General features: G+C 37.7%; 1 protein-coding gene across 4 annotated transcripts in view; it reads left to right on the forward strand.

The window, feature by feature from the left end:
- The window catches only part of KCTD8 (potassium channel tetramerization domain containing 8), a 250,550-nt gene that overhangs the window by 181,638 nt on the left and 46,886 nt on the right, over positions 1-22,026 (forward strand). The window contains exon 2 of one of the 4 annotated variants that reach the window (XM_073237684.1): positions 2,974-3,171. The exons of the other annotated variants lie outside the window; for them this stretch is intronic. Coding sequence (XP_073093785.1) covers positions 2,974-3,044 — 71 coding nt within the window. The 3' untranslated portion in view covers positions 3,045-3,171. Of the gene's footprint in view, positions 1-2,973; positions 3,172-22,026 lie in introns of those variants that run through there. 4 annotated transcript variants of the gene reach the window in all.

Raw genomic sequence — 22,026 nt, forward strand, 5'->3', positions numbered from 1 at the left:
ACAGAAAAAAATATATCTCTTTGAGATCCTGATTCAATTCTTTTGGATATTACTTGTAAGTGGTATTGCCATATCATGTAATAGTTCGATTTTTAATGCTTTGAGAAACCCCCACATTCATTGCAGCATTATTCTCAATAGTCAATACATGGAAACAACCAAAATGGTCATCAACAGATGACAATGTGGTATATACGTATGACAGAATATTTTTCAGCCTTAAAAAACAGAAGGAAATCCTGCCATAGGCGACAACATTGCTGAACCTGGAGGACAATCTGCCTAGTGAAATAATCCAAGCACAGAGGGACAAACACTGCGTGGTTCCATTTATACAATGTGTCACAGGAACTGAGAGAAGAGTGATGGTTGCCCAGGGTCGGAGACAGGGAGAAATGGGGAGCTCAACTGGTATAAAGTTTCAGTTTTGCAAGATAAATAAATTCCAGAGATCTGCTGTGGAACATTGTGATTATAGTCAGCAATACTGTATTTTACACTTAAAATTTTTATTAAGATGGTGGATCTCATTTTAAAATGAAAAATTATTGTAAGAGCTCAGTGAAGAGATTTTAGGGGAATGAAACAGGGCTTAGTGACCAAAACAGTATTAAAAGTAAAAAGGATAACAATCAGGAAATATTTAGAAGTTGTAACTAATAGAAGTGATTAATTGGATGGTAGAAACATGAATCACTAAAAATGGATCTACAATCATTTTTTTCCCCATTTGTAACCATTTATACCATAAACAAAGATAAAGAATATCCTCCCTCTCCATAAAAAAGCAGTTTTAGGGAAGTGAGGCGGGGAGGTATTGGAGGAAGCACAGATGGTATATTTTGGACAGGTTGATTTCAGTGATTTGCAAGGCACTCAGGTAGTGATGACCAGTTGGTAGTTATATGTACTGTTTTAGATTTCCTGTGAGATGTCTGGACTGTGGATGTAAATTGGAAACGACCACTCATTCTACAAATAATATTGCAAATAGTGATAATTGTAAAGTTAAAAAAAAGAAAAAATTAAGAGGCTGTGACAGCTCCATGGAATGCTATGATTTAAGGATATAGAGCAAGAAGGTGTAACTATGACCAAAATAAAATAGGAAGTGGAAGAGGAGAAACAGGACCAGAAAATGACAGGGAGGACAGATGTAAGCTCTGCATCCCAAAGAACAGGGAAATGGGGTAAGGACGGAGATACTGGCACTGGGTTTGGCAGCAGTCTTCATAGTTGGTTTTAGCAAGGGCATTTCCAGGGAACAGTGTGAGGGTGCAGGTGGAGGACAAAGTAGGATAGATAACTGAGTGTGAAGTGAGGAATTAAAAGCCTCAAGGATTGATGGCTCTTGAAGAAGATAAAACAGGAAAAGTGAGAAAGAGAAAAAGGAATAGCTAGGAAGTGGATATATGCAAAGGAGAGTTTTGATTTTCATAATACAAGAAACTTAAACCTGCTTCTTCTGAAAGTAGAATGTTTGTAGGTCAAAGACCTCAGAGAAATTTGGTGCAATCAAAGGAGTATGCTCCTTGAACACATGGAAAACAATGGGTTAAAAAACATAAGTGGGTTGAAACTTACATCAAGAGTAGAGCTACCTCATCCTGAAAGAGAGAAAAAAATAGGATACAATGTAGATGAATTTGATTATTTAGGACATTGTAGTTCATACCCAGTGACTTCAAATTCCTTTTTAAGAATGAGACAGAATCATTTGCCAGGAATGGAAATGTTTGAGGTTAGCTTACCTTGAGAATTGTTGGATTTCTAAGTAATTTGAACCAATGGAACATAAGGATAAATTACAAGTCTAGATTCCCCCTGTGACAGAAATAACTACATGGTCCAGATGCCTTCATCTATTGGAATCTGTTATAACTGAGTCAGCAATTTTGGGAGCCAATTATTATAGTCTTCTTTCTAACACTGCCATTAACTAGTAAAAAATTGCATCTTTAGTTAATTTGCTTGCTCCAGTGTTTACTGTTTTCTCACTATATTTTTAAAAATTATGAAAAGCCAAACTGTTGGAAGTAGATCATAAAAAGTTTGGGAGTGTTATACAGATTATATATTATGTCTTGAATCCGTACCTTATTCAAATTGTTTCATTTTCTGATCCATCTGGAGGCATTCTAGTATTAGAAAACCAATTCCATGAGGTTTCATAAGAATCAGCTGATTTTTCTGCAATCAGTCTTCTACTTGATTTATTGCTTGATAAGAAAAAGTACTAATTAAGTTGACTTTAGTGTTCACATGTGGTTACTGGAATATTGACATTTTAACACCAATTAGACTACTCTCTTAATCTTATTTTCTTGATAGTCTCATCACTTTATTTGAATTAGAGGAATTATCTTTCTTTTCTACTTATATCTAAAAATAATTTTTCCTTCCAAATAAAATTAATGAAAAATTCACATAATGTTAATATGTGCTTTAAAAGCCATAATAGATATAAGAATCTACATGTATGTTAAGCCCGACTGTATGTATATTGTTAACTAGATGTAAGAATGTGTTTTTCTGTCAAATTGTTTTCTGAGGTTTCCAAACATGAATAGATACATATATTCTGATAGCTGCCAATCTTAGGTCTTTTGAGTAATAATTTGAATACTGTATTATCCTATGTATTTTCAGTCCTAGTGTAGTAATATTAAAATTTTTCTGTGTTTTCAAACATTCTGTGGACTGGAAGGTTCATTTCTTTCCCTACTGCCTTCCCTTCCCCAGAAAAGCAGCTGGCTCTAATATCTCCTATTGTCATTGTCTTCCCTCACAACACCCCTTTTTGGACATGTTTTATAGAATTCTGAAAGTCATGCATGTAAAAGTTTGCTCTTTTTTTTGGCCCCTTTAGGGGATGGCTAGAGGGAAAAGAGAGGTTGGGTATGCTTATTTTACCCTCAGAAAAACTGGATAAAAATGTATGTGCTAAAAAGGTTTTCTGCAATCAAATTTCAGGATCACAAGAAAAGAAGATGAAAATGAGGCCTATAAATATCTTTGTGGCTGCATATGGAAATGAAGCCTAAGGAAAAGGAAGATAGAACCTGGTTAGTGTACTGAGAGCAAGAGTTGATAATAGACTGTGGACATTCTGCTAAAATTAATGCTTCTTGATAAGAGGGTTGCAAGATTTAGCAAATAAAAATACAGGTTGCCAGACAAATTTGAATTCCAGATAACCATAGTGAATGATGCATAGTGTAAGTGTGTCCCAAATACTGCATGGGCATCTTATATTTTATGCAGCAGCTCTACCTGGGAATGGTCAGCATGTGGACAATAAAAGGGGAATGGAGGGAAGCCATCTTCTCAAGTCCATTATCGAAAGTCAGGAGGAGTGAGAGTAGACTCTTTGGGAACAGAACATGTGGTAGGAAGGTGTCCTGGAGGAGGGGGGAAAGAATTTTCAATAATAAGTGATAATGACCTGTGAGAAGGTATTCAGTAGGAGGATGAAGCGAGGTAATGGACAGTAATCTGTCTCCTACCAGCCTTTCCCATTTTCTTCCTGTTCTTCTGTTGTCTAATGATGAAGAAGCTCTGTGGCTTTTCAAATAGATTTAGATTTTAATCCTGGCTGTGTTACTTCTTATAAATTGATGGTCCTTAGGTGAATTAACATCTCTGAGTCACATTTGTACCAGCTTGTAAAATGGAAAAGGTTGTTGTGGAGACCAAACGGTTTCCTGAAACACCTCAATCAGTCTTGGACATACCAGATAGAAGGACCTGAGACTGGGCATCGATGAAAGCCATTTGTCCAAGTGTGATATTTATAAAGACCCCTGCATTAAGACTTGGGGAATTTTCTCTAAAAGGTTTTCATACAGATAGTCACAGGGATAGGGAAATTAATGGAAGAACTCTAAGTGCAGGCTCTATAGTAGGGTACCGTTAAGTTTGTAATCTTTATTTATACTAGATTATCCTGTAAAAATGAAATTGTAACCATCCTTGAGGGAGAAGCAGGATCAGCTTGTCAGGCACATGGCTGCAAGGATTTTAATTTAACAAATGTAAAATGGTAACACACATTCTTAAGTGCTGCTTTAGCACCTCTTCATTTTATACTTTGCTGGAACCTGCAAAGGAAATTGCCTCTCTTGACTTTAAAATTGTCAGCTCCATCTACCTTCTTTGTTTCTTCATTTCCCCGTGGCTGTCCTTATGCTCAACCAAGTTCATGTACCCTCTCTTTCTCTCTAAAATAGCTCTTTTTATTCACTTACTTGCTAGTTAGGTAACTTTGAGTAAGTTATTTAACTTCTCCCTGCTCTGGTATCCTCATATGAAAATGGGGGAAAAATTGAACCTACAGGGCTGATTTCTTTAATACAGTTAAAACATTTAAAATAGTACCTCACACCTACTAAGCCCTTATTATTGTACTAAATACAGGTTTTGCTTCACAGGAAATAAGCTTTGTACTCTCCATTCTCTGCACACCGAGTAATTAGTGATCTGGAGACGAGAGCTGAAATGAACTTGAAAGGCAACACGAGACTCAGTCAAGGCACTGACTAACCCAGAGGATAGCAGTGATGTCCTCTTGGGTGGAAGCCTACCTACGTGATCATGAAAGCTGAGCCCAGGGACACAGTCCAGCATTATGCTTTCATTATAAGCATAAAGAGCAGGCAGGTATTTGGGGCCCTCTCTTATAAAACTCAGAAAGAGTGCTCACAACAAGGTTACTTTGCATGGGCTAGACCAGGTGCGCTTATACTTTTAGAGGTTTGCTTACATTTTATTATTATATATCTGGCTAACTCTGCCTGCCATTCAAAGGATGTCACTTAGTGGCTATGACCTGTGATTTCAGTCTGCTTCACTGAATTGAGAAATCAATACTACACAAGTTATTTGTTTTCATAGAGCAGAGTTTCTTAAACAAAAAATACTGCATAAATAATATTTATTTTGTATCCTGCCCAGTGCATATAGCATGTACTCCTTAAGTATTTCTTGAATTAGTTCTGGAACCAGATTGCCACGGTCCAAAACCTGACTCTACCATTTGTTTAGCTGTTTAGAGCTTTGGACGGTACTTAAATGCTCTTGCTAGTTTCATGTTGTGCAATGGGGATGATCGTAAAGGTTTTGGCAAGGACTAAATGAATGTGTATGTATTTATATACACACATTTGTTTTAATTAATGACTATATAAACTCATGTATGCTTATTGTTGTCACATTAGTACCTTCTAATTTTCTTGCAGAATTATGATATAACATTCACAATTTTCTATTATTTTCAGTTACTTATAGCCCTGTGTATTTCCTACCTTTTATGTAATGTATCAGTGATATAAACATGACATAGTTTTCTTTTTCCTGGATAAAAGATTCTGCATATCCCTAAATATGTTGTTTTGACCATGACCAGCTGATCTTTAGAATCGTAATGTCAGTCTTAGAAGAGTTTTAAAAGCTGCTGTAAGGATATGTCTCACTCTGGGCTCCAGAGACTACTTGATTCCTGTCACATCCTTTGGATGAAATCATTCATGAGCACAAACAAAAATAAAATCCTGCATCTGATAATAATTCTGATTCATGGGTGGAGTTAAAGACATACATTAAAAAGATGCCAAGAGCAATACCAGGTGGTGATGAAAAGTATTTATGGTGCCACACAACTTCCTACTGGCAATTCCCAACTCTCAAACCTCTCCTTTATCTCTACGAAGTAAGAGAATAGTAAAGGAGTCGCCAGCATTTAGAGGATAAAACAAATGTGAACAAAGAAGGCCTTGTGTCTCTTAGAAGCAAATCATGCAAAACTCCACTTGCTTGCTGTGTGGTAGAAGGACACCATTTGTGGCTGCAGAGAAGGCAATAGTTGTATCTCAATTTCAGTAAATCATTTTTTAGTGTCTCAGGCAGTTTTACAAATTGATTTAAATGGACTTCAAAGTGAACCTGCTTCACATAATGGAGATTGGCAGTGAGGTCATGGTAAATGGCACAGTGCAAGGTTCTAGTGGTTTCTGCAGAAGCTAGTATTTGGATGCATCTCCAATTTCTTTATTACCAAATCCTAATGGAAGTACTTGGCATGAAATGGAAAAGAGAGCTTACCAAATCTTAAAGTGAAGCACTCTCAAGACCAACAGAAACCAGGTAGCTAGGCTAGAGGTCAAACTACCTTGGAAAATTGAGAGCCAGAGTCTGAGCTATGAAAGTGCAAGCCAATCAAAAGAAATACACATGCATTGCATTGGAGGAGAAGGGAAGACCACGTAAAAGTGAAACAAAAAGACAGGAGAGGTGAGCAGTATATTAAAAAGGATCAATGTCTTTTAATTAATTTCCAACTGCTAAGGTTATATTCCCCTTGATAAAGTATCCCTGAGTTGTTGAATGGATGGAGGATTCTTATTTTTCCAACCAAAAAGATTCCAGAATCATGTGGTGAGTAGATTAATAAACCACCACCATCCACTCCATCCAATATAGGGAACTGATAGATTAGACAGTGAATCTTACAAAACATCAGTCCCAGGAATAATTAATATTTAACTGATGTCTACTATGTAGTGGGCCCTGTTCTTCAAACTTTCCATATGCTACCTCATTTCATCTGCATGATAACTGTGATATATGGTATCACTGCCTTCACATTACTCTTGAGGAAACAGAGGCACAGAGAGGTTAAGTAACTTGCATGAGGTCATGCAGCCAGTAAGTGGGAAAGCTGATATTTGAGACTGTGTTCTCAACCCAGCACATTTTGGCTCTGAAAGAGTATGATGTAGTTTCAGAGCCCACAACACCAAAATCCTCTCTGAAATACTACAGCAATAGGATAGCCTGATCATTTTAGATTTGAATTATGCTTTGGAATTTACCAAGAGATAAGACCACATTATTTTATGTGAAGAAGACAGAGCAAGCCAAATTTCCCTCATTCACACAGATGTTCTGGTTGTTTAAATTTACCCCAACACATGATTAGCAGCTTGTGGAATGAACTAGAACCCAAGGGCTCAATTCTTTTTCCCCAAAGCAATCTGCTTCTCCTATTCTGCTTCCCAGCATCTTATGATTTTCTTTTATAAATCAAAGCTAATATAAGACTGTTGAATATGCAACATTTACTTTAGGACTAATTTGTGATTTTATAAAATTCACTAGAGTGTCTTGATAGTTATGATAAAGTGCTACCATATATGTGATTTATATAGATTTAAAAAATGGGATAATCATGTGAACAGTGAAGAAATAACCACAACAGGGAGATTTTTTAAAACATAATGGCACTAAAATAAGATGAACTTTTTTGGGGGGAAACAGTAAACATATTACAAAAATCTAGAATGGAAAACAATTTTTCTATTTGAAATATTTTCTTGAGATACAGTGAAATCCTGTACTCTAAGACCCATAAGATCTATTTAATCAATATTGCTGCATATATCCATATAGTATATTAACATATAGATGACTATATTTTTTCATTACTTTGCATTCATTCTTCTATTCATTTATTCAACAATTATTAAGAATCTACTAACCTCTATTGTATATAACAGGTGAGCAAAAGTGCACATAGTCTCTACCTTCATGAAGCTACAGTCTGGATTGAAGGAGTCATTAGTCAGATAATTCCATTGATCAATAAAACACCACAGCTGGGATGAGTCAAGAGAGAATGAGAGTGAGAAGAGAGAAAAAAGAGGAACTTGGAACTATGAGAGCACATAACTGGAAGAATAACCTGAGCTAGACGGCCAGGGAGGCTGCCTCGAAGAAAGGAAACATAAGCTGCAGTAGGGATGGTGGGCAGCAGTTAACTAGAATAAGGGTGGGGAAGAGAGCATTCCAAAGTAGGAGGAACAGCATATACAAAGGCCGTGTAGCAGGAGGGAGAATGTGGGATTTGAGGAATAGAGAACAGAGAAAGTGAGGCAGATTGTGGTACGAAATGAATCCAGAGTGGAAGAAAATGCCAGAACTCTGATCCTGTCAGAGAGTTCAGGCTTCATCCCGAGAGCTGTGGAAGATATTGGAAGGTTTCTGTTTTGTTTGTTTTTGTTTATTTCTTAGTGCTCTTGTGAATAGGATGTTTGGAGTAAGAGTGGTGACAGGAGCAGATCTCGGTGTTTTGTACACATGACTGAAAACTGTGAAATTTGGGCCTCAGCTGTTTCCTTGGTTTCTGCCTAATCTCTCAGCAGTGTTTCTCTTCTCCAACACCTGAGATTTGCTTAATGAGTCATCCCACTCCTATGGCATGCCCACTCAAACCGAGTGGGCAGATCAGAGGTCCTACAAAATGTGCGTTTGCTCAAGGTTAAATAGAGAATCAGACAAGGAAAATAGTACTTCATTCTTCCAGAAGGCTGTTGCTGGGCTTCTTTTCAAGATGAAGTCATAAAGACCATTCCTTTCTTCTCCTCCTGAGCTACAAACCAAATGGGAAGATAGGTGAGTTAGACAGATGGAGATAAAACAACGTGCTTTACTATTGGTGGATATGAGTTAGATAATACAGCTTCCTTCTGGCCCACAGTTGGTCTTCCTGATACTCTTCCTTGAATTAATTTTAATCACTGAGAACTCCACTCCCACCCCGTGAAACCCACTCTCACCCCCCAAACAGCATCCTACAGGATCAGAGGCTGTTCTAATAAGCTCAGCCCTTCGAGGAACAGGAACTCTTGTGTATCTTGAAAGGAAAATGAGAAAGAGAGAGTGGAAGAGGGAGACAGACTAGAACTGTTTACCTGTTAGATTGCAATCCTTTCTTGTGGAGGAGTGAGAAGGTATGAAAAGAGAGGCCAGAGGATTCATTCCATCTTGTACCTCTTAGGAGTGCAGTGGAAATTTCTTCCCCGCTGTAGAAACAAGAGCCATGATGAATAGATGTTCACTCTCATCCTTAGGTATTTAGCTGTATTTTCATTTTCCTTTGTTTTATTCTGTTTCTTCAATATCTTCCAAAGAATTTGGGCCTTTCTTCTTGTCTTCCACAGAGACATAAGTATTATCAGTGTGTATTAATATGGACATTTCAGGCAGCTTTAAATACACTAGTTCAGGTGAAGAAGAGTAATTGCTTTTTTTCTTTTTATACATATAGCTTCAAAATTAGCTTACAATTGCAAGAATCAAATAGCATCAACTCACAATTATTAAAAACCCTAAAAGGGATGGGAAAATAGCACTCATTTTAAAGTGGTACCTTTGATTTCAAAATGAACTCATCTCTGTCTTCTTGATTCCTTTTTGGGTGAGTGCCTCAACCACTGTCCACTGGTGGCCAAAAACCAACCTGGACTCGACCTACACCTTCCTCTAGACTCCAGGATGTGACCTTTCTATACTGCATCAATTACACTTGCACTCTGGCTTCTGGTAGGGTGGAAGCAGTGGGAGGCACCACAGGATATTGGGAGCACACAAGAATAAGGTCATGGTATTGATTTCCCCAGCTCCCACTCTCAAGGCTGCAGGTTGGGGGTGGCTGTGTTCCTGGACCTGGGGACAGAGCCCTTGCTGGGCAGCTCTCCCCTCAGCTGCAGGCATTCTTTCCAGGCTAGGGTAGCTGTGCTCCCCTCTTGTCCTTCAGGTCTGAAAACAGTAAAGATCCCCCTCTGCTGCTGGCCCTGTGGTACTTCCACATCTCTTGTCAGGGTCCTTTATCCCCACTCAACCTTTGACAATATTCCCTTCAATAACTTCTACTTCATCAACATCTCTGAGTGCCCTGTTTCCTGTCATGACCTTGATTGATACAGGAAGTCATTATAATAAAGGTAAACTATGTATAAAATCAAAGCCTGGAATACATACAGCATGTTTTGGAGAAAACTGATTCATCAGACTCTCTGAATAAACACAGAAGTGTGCCACATTACTGATAAATGTATAACATTGTTTCTCTATTAAATTCTGTGCACTACCTAAAATAACATAAACACAAATAAAATGCTAGAATAAAACAACTTTATTGGTAGACTGAAAGCTCTTTGGTGGGTTGCCTGCTTAGAGATTGGATTTAACCCAAACTACATTTCCATTCTTTCTCTCTCTCCCCCTATATATATATAAATATATATATATTCATATATCTGATATATATGAATATATATTTTTTAAATGACAAATAAGGGTTTAAATCTCAGTTTTCCCTCTTTCTTGCTAGGTGACCTTGGGCTGGTTATTTAGCTCTTCCAGGTCTCAGGTTTCTCATTACATAAGGTTTTGAAGGTCGAATGAGATACTCTGTAGAGAAAATTCAGCACGCTGCCTGACAAGTTTTAAAGAGCTCAATTATTTTTCTATTATCATTACTAGTGTATTATCATCATTACCATTATTATTGCTCAACAGTGGCCAGGGTTGACTCAGGTTTTGATTTAATGATTGTATGATCTTGATTTGTTTTTAGAGTTGGACAATAGGCAAATAAATCCCTCTGCCTAACAATTCTTCACATACTCTATTTATTCTTTACACTGTGTCTCTGGACTAAGCTCATCTGCCAATGCTGTCATTAAAAGAAATTAGAATTTAGAACTGAGCCTGAGTCTGCCTTTTCTGAGTACTTTTCAAATATTTTTGCCCTGTAGAAGAGAGATAATTTCAGTAGTAAAGTGTTTACTTTTATTATGTTCACACAAGAATGGTAAAGACCCTGGAAGCACAGGCTGTGTCTGTCATATTCCCTGCTATTTCCCAGCAGGCCCTGGCATATAGGGGTCTCTTCTGTGCTCATTGGCTGAAAGGAGATAGAGAGAGTGGACAAGATGAATGGCTTTCTGTTCCTCTCTCTCTGAGTCAAAGCAAAGAGCTGCAGTGCAGCCTGGCCACACCTGTCTCCCCTTGGCTGGTCCTGGAGTCCCCTCTGCTAAGTGTCCGTATCCAGTTGGCACTTACAGAAAATACCAGAGAAAAAGAAGCTCCAACTTTCTCCATTCATTCTCAAAAGGCTTCTCTTCAGCTCTCTTCTTTGATGCCCATCTACCAAAGGACACCTACTGAGACCAGCTTCGCTGTTATCCTCAGAACTCTCATGGGGCTAAGCTTTTGCTACTTCATCTAATAGGGCCAACTCTGCCCTGAAGGGCATTCTTCGCCATTTAGAGTAAGTTGGGGTTTCCTGTTGTCCCCTGCTGTCCCACCTCCTATGTACCCATGCCTAAACACTGTTCACACTTGATTTTCATTATTTATTTTCTGTATTCCATATAAGCACCCTAAAAGTAAAAACTATGTCTGTCCTTGGTCACAGACACCACCGTATCTCAACTGCCCAGCATCACATTCCAAATTTATAAAATTCAAATGTTGATAACTGTCTCATGGGATGGATTGCTATGAGAATTAAGTAATGATTATACACAAGAGGTGCCTGACACATGGTAAGTGCTATGTGTAAGTGTTAGCTCTATTATTAAGTCATTTAATCTTATAATGTTGATAGTATTAAAACCTCACTTTTCAGAAGAGAAAACTGAAACACAGAGAGGTCAAGCAACTTTCCCAAGGTCATGAAGCTAATAGGAAATAATATATAAATGCATGGGAAAATATTTGAAACCACCATATTTGTAGACTATTTCCTTCTAGAAATGCATCTATGATGACAATAATACACAATTTTAAGGAAATGTGATTCTGAGAGTAAGTACTTAAAACTCTTAGGGACTATATAAATTATGCTTTTGGTTTTTCAGAAAACAGAATTCTTGTGGTAAATTGTATTCCTAATGTAAATGTTGATAACCTCTGATATTTCCCTGAGATATAAAATATATATAAAAAAATTAAGCAAGGACAAAGCAACATAGGACATCTGAGAGATCCATATGACAGCAACCTGGTTTCTATCCTTCAGTTTCTTGCATCTAAACCTGGGGGCAACTGTATTTGCTACATTAAAGCAAGTTTAATCTTAATGAAATCAGGGATTGACAAATTCAAATGCTGTGCAGATTGCTGAAGAGGTAAACAAACCCAGGGGAACTGGGACTCCACATAGCATTGCGATGAATTAGGAAGCTACTTGAAAAAGAACGAATTATATTTGTGATTATTAGATTCACAGAAACAGAAACACTCTGAATTGAAATATAAGATTAAAATGGTAAAAGAAATGATCTTTAATAAAATATTTTCAGGCCTTGGAAGGTACTGAAAAGGCAGAAAATACTCAGACAAAACAAAAATCTCCTGAATTGAAGAACCCAGATCAGGATAAAGATAACCACTAAAATGAATAGCAAGAAAAACACGTTTGTTTTTTAATCTTTCTCTAGAAAGAAGTTCACAAGGTAAGCACCTTAACTAATTACTTTGCTTTTAGAAAACAACAATGCGAAAATTAGAAATTAAAAACCAAACAAATAAAAACATTAGCTAAGTTAGTGTCCTTTAAATTTTTTATTTAGGTTTTGCATTTTTGAATAGTGCATTGTACAGTTTTAAAGGTCAATTAGTGCTATAGCATTTGCAACAAAAAACAAAGAGCTGCCAGTACCTTTCTTTACTTTCCCACTCCCAACGTTACTTCTGCAGAGGTAACCATGTTCTACTTATTTCCTTGTTCATTTCATCATTTACCGCCATGTTTCTAGGTAACTAATACCATTTTATTTAAATATCTAATTAAATCAAATAGGTGCAAATAATTCTGGAATGACCTATGTCCCAACTTAAGAAATAAAACACACAGCCACAGTTGTACTGCCCTTTCTCCAAAGAAAACACTATCTAAATTTGTTCTTTATTACAAATTATTATTAATTTGTTGTTTCGACAGCTCCCCTAACCACTCCAATCATTAATAAAGGGAGGGTGAGATTTTGGCCCCAGAAAAATAAAGACATGTTCTTCAGAAATTAATCAGTGAGGAAGACAAGAAGGGCTGTTTGGGCTAATATATGAAAGAGCCTTTTAGTCTAGAAATTTTTATTTCTGAAAACACTGTTTCTGGATCACTTAAGACTTTAATGATCACTTAAGACTTATTGGGGTGTTTTCAAAAAAAGGCCCCACTTCAGATCTGTTGAATCAGAATTTCTATGATGGAGGCCTAGATATTCGCATTTTAACTAGCATACTTTCTCCTCCAATGAATCTGATATATTTAAAAGTTTGAGAACTAGTGATAGTGACATTTTTATCCTATTTTTAACTGTTTGTTTAATTATGCCCATACACAAACATTTTGGAGAGGTTTCTGTTTTGGCCCTTGACTTCTAGGGCAACCACTGTGATTTCCTTCCTGGAGTCACTGCCTAGAATCAAACTGGTAACAACTTATTATTCCATTAAAGAGACACACAGAGAGAGACAGAATGTCAGAGAGAGAGAGAAGAGAAGAAAGGAGAGGAGAGGAGGGGAGGGGAGTGGAGAAGGATTAATTCTAGGAAAAATTCCCTAAAAACAAATAGTTGATACTGGTTTAGTATGCCTTTCTGATACATGAGGAAAATTAAAATAATTCTATCAGTGAGGCACAGAATTGGATTTTTTTTAGTTCCTAACATAATGCTGAATTTAAACTACATAATTCAAGTATAATATCTCATTTTGGTCAAATATAACTTTATCATCTTTGAGAAAGTAAAATAAAGGACATGATAGCTGGTATCTCAAATAAGTGAACTATAAACTGAGATTTAAGCATCAACCAAATCTATATTGGTAAATGTCATAGGTGATTTTATTCACATTTTATTATAGATAAATTCCTTCCTGGAGTTGAATGCTTTGCATCAACATCTCCAGCCTTCCAGTGCTTGCTAATTATATTCTGAATAGATTTTCCATAAATACCCACTTAATGTGTTATAGCATTGATTGAAGCAATTATAGAAAGACCTGAAAATCAGAGATAGGGCCTGTGTGGGGAGAAATAAGGTGAGATATATGATCTTTTCCTAGCCTACATGTGAAAACAGTCACACTGCAGCAGAAGGGTAACTGGGATTATTGAGTAGTGACCAACTCTTGGCGCAGGTGTTTGGAATACAAACTAATCACCTAAATGTGCGTATCTGAGTTTGTCATTACCACTTAGTGTCTCTGCTGCCCAGTGGAGGAACACTAAATAAACACAGAGAATTTAGGACCAAATTTATAAATTTGCAAGCAAAATCAATTTTTTCAGGGTGTTTGCTTGGAACTGCCAGCACAGATGGCCAGATGGGCTCAGAAACCACACTTTTCCATCCATTATGCTTGAGAATCTGGATATTCCCAACTGGTAGCTGATGAAAATGGTAGATTCTAGTAAGATCTCTAAATCCTGAAGATAAGCTTTGAATATTAAGAGATTTTAATGGCAAAGCTGAACTGAGTTTGGCTCAAAAATTCTTAAATGAGAAAGAACATTCATGAGTACATGCAGCATATTGATCCTAAATTTGGGGTGCCTGATGAGAGACCCTGGGTATCCTGTATTCTGCTATAGATTTCTGCCAGTCATTGGGTCTCTTCACATCATTTAAGAACTTTTAGAAATACTTCAAGAGAAGTTAATTTGTAAACTCTAGTGAAATCCCTTGTAAATAATGCTTCTTGGAATACAACTTTATAATCCAGATGATGAGAGATGATGAAATCAGAACTAAGAAGTACCATTCATGGAGCAATAACTATATGATGTGTAATCATGTTAATTATCCTTATTTTCATCATCATTATTACCCCAAGTATTTTATATTTATATCATTTCATTTGCTTTACATTGGTAAACTTAATTTTATTTGGAAAACTGAGTATCTATAGTCTCCCAATCTATAAAGTCTTTATGGGCAGAGAAAATGGCCTTAATCTCTTTTTATCAACTGTAGTAAAAAATACTATACCTTGCATAACTTTAATGATAATAATAATAGTGAGTGTTTATATGCATCTTACCATTTATAATTGTACTTTAATACCAATTGTATTTTATGTACAATTCATCAGTCATGATAACAATCCAGTGCCACACTTATAGAGATATTACCTACATTTTGCAAATTTAAGAATTGAATAACAAAGAGGTTATCCAACTTGCCCTAACTGACAGCTTTGAAATGACAAGGCTGGGATTTAAACCCGGTAAATTTGGCTTCAGAATCTGTGTATTTTAAATCCAAAAGTGGCAAGAAGGTTGTAAATGTGGTTAATCTGAGTAACTTTCCTACTTTATATAAAGCAAAAGGAGTAAGCATTTATTTATTCATTCACCAATCGTTTATCGTGGCTCTATGAGGGGTGAGTCACTCTGCTGTGCACAGAGGGATTAAAGCAATAAGTGAGTGAAACAAATATCCTGCCCTGCTGTAGATTACATCTTAGGGAGGGACACAGATAGTAAATACGCTAACCTAGTTTATGATGGGGGAACAGTAGTGGTGCTTTAGATTTGTTGGCCAGGAAAGAGCTCTGAGGAGGTGACAATGAGAATTAAAAAAGAGAGAGAAAAAGCCAGATACATGCAAAGAGCAAAAAGAAAATTTGTCTCCTGTTCTGGAGGCTAGAAATTCAAAACTCAGTTGTCAGCAGGGCATGCTCCCCTTGAGACCTATAGGGGAAAAGACCTCTCCTCTCCTCCCAGCCCCTGCGAGCCCCAGGTGTTCCTTGGCTTGGGATGGCCTCACTCCAGTCTCTCTTCCACCTTCACCGGCATTCTCCATATCTGCATTCACATCGGCTTTCCTCTGTGCAAGGCTGTCTCTGGGTCTGAATGTATCCTTTTTATAATGACAGCAGGCATGCTGTAATTGAGCCCACTCTAATGACCTCGGTTTAACTTTTTTTTAATTTTTTTATTTTGATATAATTAATATACAATTACTTGAACAACATTATGGTTAGTAGACTTCCCCCATTACCAAGTCCCCCCCACATACCCCATTACAGCCACTGTCCATCAGCACAGTAAGATGCTATGGAATAACTACTTGTCTTCTCTGTATATACTGCCTTTCCCGTGCCCCCCTACATTAAGTGTGGTAATACTAATGCCCCATTTTCCCCCTTATCCCTCCCTTCCCACCCATCCTCTCCAGTCCCTTTCCCTTTGGTAACTGTTACTCCATTCTTGGGTTCTGTGAGTCTGCTGCTGTTTTGTTCCTTCAGTTTTTGCTTTGTTCTTATACTCCACAGATAAGTGAAATCATTTGATACTTGTCTTTCTCTGCCTGGCTTATTTCACTGAGCATAATACACTCTAGCTCCATCCATGTTGTTGCAAATGGTAGGATTTGTTTTCTTCTTATGGCTGAATAATATTCCATGTGTATATGTACCAATCTTCTTTATCCATTCATCTACTGATGGACACTTAGGTTGCTTTCATTTCTTGGCTATTGTAAATAACATCACTAAACATAGGAGTGCATATGTCTTTTTCAAACTGGGCTGCTGCATTCAAATGGTATTTCTATTTTGAGTTTTTTGAGGAATCTCCATACTGCTTTCCACAATGGTTGAACTAGTTTACATTCCCACCAGCCATGTAGGAGGGTTCTCCTTTCTCCACATCCTCGCCAACATTTGTTGTTTGTCTTTTGGATGTTGGCCATCCTAACTGGTGTGAGGTGATATCTCATTGTGGTTTTAATTTGCATTTCTCTGATGATTAGCAATGTGGAGCATCTTTTCATGTGTCTGTTGGGCATCTGAATTTCTTCTTTGGAGAAGTGTCTGTTCAGCTCCTCTGCCCATTTTTTAATTGGCTTATTAGCTTTTTGTTTGTTGAGGTGCATGAGCTCTTTATATAATTTGGATGTCAACCCCTTATCAGATATGTCATTTATGAATATATTCTCCCATACTGTAGGTGTCTTTTTATTCTACTGATGGTATCCTTTTCTGTACAGAAGCTTTTTAGACCTCAGTTTAATTTTATTATCTCTGTAAAGACCCTATTTCCAAAAAAGGTCATATTCTGAAGTTTGGTGGTTAGGGCTTCAGCATATATTCTTTTTTTTGCCTAGTGGAGAGCACAGTTCAACCCATAACAGTTAGTTTCTAGAAATTGCATAGCCACCTACATTCTGAGATTATCATGTGTTTGTAGTAAGGGCTATCTATGAATCTCATTCTCACCTCAGGGATAATGTCCCTCAGGAAACATTCACTTAGTTCATTTCATTGCATCATCCAGGTATCAGTCTTGGTGATGACAAGCACAGGAAAATCCTAGGCACCTTGCTCTTACAGATCACGTCCTGAACAACACATTTAAAGTAAAATCGAACACAAGGGCTCTTCAATCATCCCCACAGTGGATTCAAAGTGTATTGTGAGTAATGTTATTTCAGTAAAGTATATTACCAGTAAAGTAAAATGAGAAATTAAGTTTGAAAAGGTAATACTAGTAGACTTATTAAAAATACCTGATGGTCCATGTTAAAAGCTAATAATGATTTTTTTAAGTGCTACAAAGGTTATGTGAATTATTTGGAATTAAGAAGTAGTGTCCCTTCTCTACCATCTCTTTCCTACCTGTTGGTTGGACATTGATGCCCAGGTTGACCTTTGAAGATCTCTGCTGAAGATGGGAAGTCTTGAATGACTTTGTGAAGCAGATTGCTACCCTCACCTCACCTCACCCCACACCACTGACCAAGAACACCTGCATTGAACTATCAGGTGGACAAGAAGTAAATTTTGCTTAATAAATAAAAGTTTAAATTTAAAAAATTAAATTAATTTAAAAAATTTTTAAAAATCCATCCATTTCTTTCCACCGTCATTCATCATGTGCACTTACTGCAAAACATCCCTGCTTCCAATATTGATGTCCTTGCATTTTTGCTACACAATTATTAAGTCAGTTACTTTTTTGATAAAACTTGTTCCATGATTTTCCATTGAATTTGGAAGAAATCCATATTCCACATCATGACCTACAAGGACTTCCATAATTAGTCTCCTGCCCACATCTCCAACCTAGTGTCAAGGCCACTCTCCACCCTACCCAATAGTAGTCTGTCATTGTTGCTGTTATTTCCTAAAAATTCTCAAGCTTTTTTCTTCTTCCAAGTATTTTTGCTTTCCCTTCTTTCTGCCTGGCACTTTCCTCCTTTCTTTGCATGGTAGGCAGGTATAGTGGCTTTGTGGTTAGTCTACTAATCCAGAGTTCTGGAATTCCCTGTGTCTAGTTCTGAATTAGCCTTAAGAAAATATATATTTTGCATGATATTTGGAAAATGGAAGCAAAAGGGCAGCCACATTTTTTTTTTAACCATCTGAATAAGGGTTAAAAAGAGCACCAGAAACTCTTTTTCACTGACATGGTGGCTCATATTCTGGGGTGTGGCCACATCCTGATCCACAGTTTATCCAGCTCTGGGAAGATCTCCAGTGTTCTCTGGCTGTGAGGTATATGTGTGCAGCTGTGGAGAAGGGCTTACCTATTCCTGCAGGTCACTCACAGGATCAAGGTTGGAGTTTTTGAAAGACAGACACAATTTCAGTAGTCCTTGTTTCTAGTTTGTCCTTGCAATTACAGTTTGTTCCATGCTCTTTACATATTCAGCTTTTCTTCATGACTTTCAGCCTTCATGATTCTATGGCAACTTCAGGCTCAGTGTTGCAGGCAGAGGAAAGAGGCTGCCTAGATTCTCCCATCAGCTCCCACACTGACATAAGGGCTAACCACTTTTAAGTTGCTATAGTATCTTGAGGGCTGGGAGTCCTGAAGGAAAGCCTACTACAGATTTCACATATTTAAAGTTAGTAATTTGATATATAAATCTAGGACCTGTCTCCTCTGACATACACATGGTCAAGGTCAGGGAGGCAGTTATGCACAGAAACTTCACTTACAACTTTTAGGATGAACTTTCTTGGTTTATACACAGATAACAGGAACTCCCCACTCTATGTATATTCATTTTCCTATGTTCCAACTCAACCTGGCCAATCTGAAACACCACCCCAAGACAGATTTAACAATTATTCATAGAAAATGATTTATATCTTGTGTTCTAAACCCTATTGATTTACTAGTCCCACAGCTATACTTAAATGTTTCCTGCATGTTATCTCTTTGCCTCTTGTAAGAGGATTCCAGATTATTAAGAAATCAGGCTTATTTTGAGGCTTATTTATTTTTTTTAGAAATACAGCTAGTAGTTTCACTAGGAATTTTTGAAAATTTCTTATTGGTGAGACATAAATCTTATCTTCCAATCAGACCATTCAGTCCAAAATTGAAGTCTTCCAAAAATTATTTCAATTTTACTATACTCTATGCAGAATCACTACTAATCTGGGTCCAGTTAAGAAGACAGAAATCGTACATCAGTTTGAAGAGGGAAGTATAATAGTAAGATTTATTAAAGTATAAAAGAAGAAAGTATAAAGATGTAGCAATAACTCCAAAAGGTACCCCAAGGCTGAGGGAGAATATTTAAGGAAAGACAAACTTGGAAGAAGCTCTTTCTTCCTGTTTTGGATCAAATTCTGTCTACCAATGTACTGGAGTCTAATCCCCAGTACCTCAGAATATGTGACTTTTTTTGGAATAGAGTTGTTGCAAATGTAGTTAGTTAAGATGCAGTCATACCAGAGGGTGGCGGACCCCTAGCGCAACAGGGCCCACGTTCTGAGAGGAAGATGAGCATATGAGGACAAAGGCACACGGGAAGGATGCCATGTGGCAATGAAGACAGAGATTGGCGTGAAGTGGCTGCAGGCGGAGGTATGCCAGCAAAGATTACTGGCAAACCATCACAAGTTAGGAAGAAGCAAATAAGGACTCCTCTACAGGTTTCAGAGGGAGCACGAAACTGCCAACATCTTGATTTCAAAATTATACTCTGTGTGACAATAGATCTTTGTATTAAGCCACCCAGCTAGTGGTACGTTGTTACAGTGACCCTGGGAAACTAATACACTCGTGCAATGTGGGGTCAGAGCTCGTTGGAGACAGTGAAGCTGCAGCCCACAGGATGGACAAGAAACTGCCCAGTAAATCGTCTTCAATGAGCAGATGAGCAGAAGCTGTTGGGTGGGCATGCAGAGGAAGTTGGGACACCGTCTGGGCATGAGTCCTGAGGCGGGCGTTGTTTATGTTAAGAAGGCAATAGCAATGTCGTCACCGGACTTTTGCAGGTCTGAAATCCCCGAAAGCCTGCCCCCTCTGGGTGCATGGCTAAGGCAGAGCACTACTGAGTGTCCCTACACACAGACACACCTCCCTGAGGGACCATGCAGCAGAGGCAGAGTGAACGAGAGCGGCTCCCTTCCTCCGGCGGTGTTCCGCTACCACCCTCTAGTGTCAGCACTGAACATCATACTCACTGTGAAGGAGAAATGCTTGAAATGCTTAAAGAGCCCAGGCCATTTTAACAGAGAAGGTAGTGAAGGGTGAATTTGGGACTTTGAGACAATAAATTGATAGCTGTCACAGAACCACTTTGGTATGTTAGCATTGTAGGATAATCGTGGAATTCCTGCAGATGATATTTCCCCCATGTGCAGCCTTCTAAGTCCAGCATAAGCAGAAATGATGACATATTTGCTAGTTATATAAGGGTAATGAATTTATTCTGTTTCTTCAGTGTGTGTGTGTGTGTGTGTGTGTGTGGCTATTGATCCTTAGGACTAAAATCTATCATATGTCTCCAAAATATAGCAAGTAGAAAGCCAGGACTCTCATGGTGTATGTTCAGAATGGTACTATGATCACAAGGAAACAAACCCTTCAACCAAAAATAATTTCGCAAACACTGTGAGGGAGATATAAAGCCCATTTAAATTTTGAATTCTTTACCCCAAATGCTTCTGAAACTTTCCATCATGGACCCCAGCTCCAAATAACTGTTGTTGTTCTTCTCTGGCTGCATTTTACTCTGTTCAATTTTAAGATGTCCCACAGAGCTTAGAGTGACAAGGTGCATCCCCTTATGGAAGAAAAATTTCAGAAGAGTCAAGGCAAACTGCTCCTGTCACAGGAGGCAGGCAGCAGGGGCAGAGCATCTTGTCTACAAACTTCAGTCTGATGATCACATCTTTAGAAAAGAAATAAGGCAGGTTGCTGCATGGTGTTTTGGGCTAATCGGGAGTAGGGATTCCTCCACCAGACCCTTTTCCTAGCCACACCTTAGTGGATTCTTCAAGGGTATTTCTTAGATGTCTTTTCATCAGTGCCTGTTGAATTGCCACTGCACCTTAGGAGTCAGACATAAGGTGTATCATTCTCACACCTACTTGCCCTAATGTGGAAAAAATAAGTGAATCTTTCACCATCACTCTGATTATTTGCAGGTATCAGGGGATACCTCTGTATTCGCATCTCCAAATAAATCCCAAACTATCCCTTTTTCCTGTTAGGTCCCTACATGGTAGCCAAGTCTTGCAAACACTACCACTTTGAAATTAAGCTATGAAAGGGAAGACAGAGACCTGTCTCCCCATTAAAATTCTTTAAACATCTTCTGCCTTACTATCCTCACCATTATTTTTAAAGAGGAATGGGCATGTTGTTTTACAGTTCTTGTCATGGGTACTATCGGTTGAATATATGAGAACATGCAGTCTCATAATACCGATTTGCCTAGGTGGTGAATAATTTAGATCCACCACTTTGATGGCTCTGCCTTCTTCTCCACCAGCACCTCAAATGTAGGCATTCAGAAGGTTCAAGGCCCAACAACGAAAATGGGCAGTAAAATCAGTGGAATCATTTCTGGTAACATTTTATGTGCCAGATGTGTTTCTTTAATCTGTAATATGTAGAAATTGTGCCATCCTTCACCCTAAATGCAGGAACCAGTTCTTTTAATTGTACCTCTCATAACTTTTTGTTTTGATCAATTTTGACTACATAAATACTCAAATAATAGTTTTCACTTCCAGGAAATAAAGGAATTAACATTTTTTAAATTTAGAAATTACACATTGTTTTGTCTGAATCTTATAGATAATTTGCCTTTGCTAAAATGTTTAACTCATCCTAACTTTATTCTCACTGATATAGGTTACTCTTTGGAACATGGTTATAAAGTTTATTTCTACATAGATGTGGTAACCAAAAATTATCTCTAAAAT

Source organism: Manis javanica, chromosome 5 (assembly GCF_040802235.1).
Source record: "Manis javanica isolate MJ-LG chromosome 5, MJ_LKY, whole genome shotgun sequence".
Classification (NCBI taxonomy): domain Eukaryota; kingdom Metazoa; phylum Chordata; class Mammalia; order Pholidota; family Manidae; genus Manis; species Manis javanica.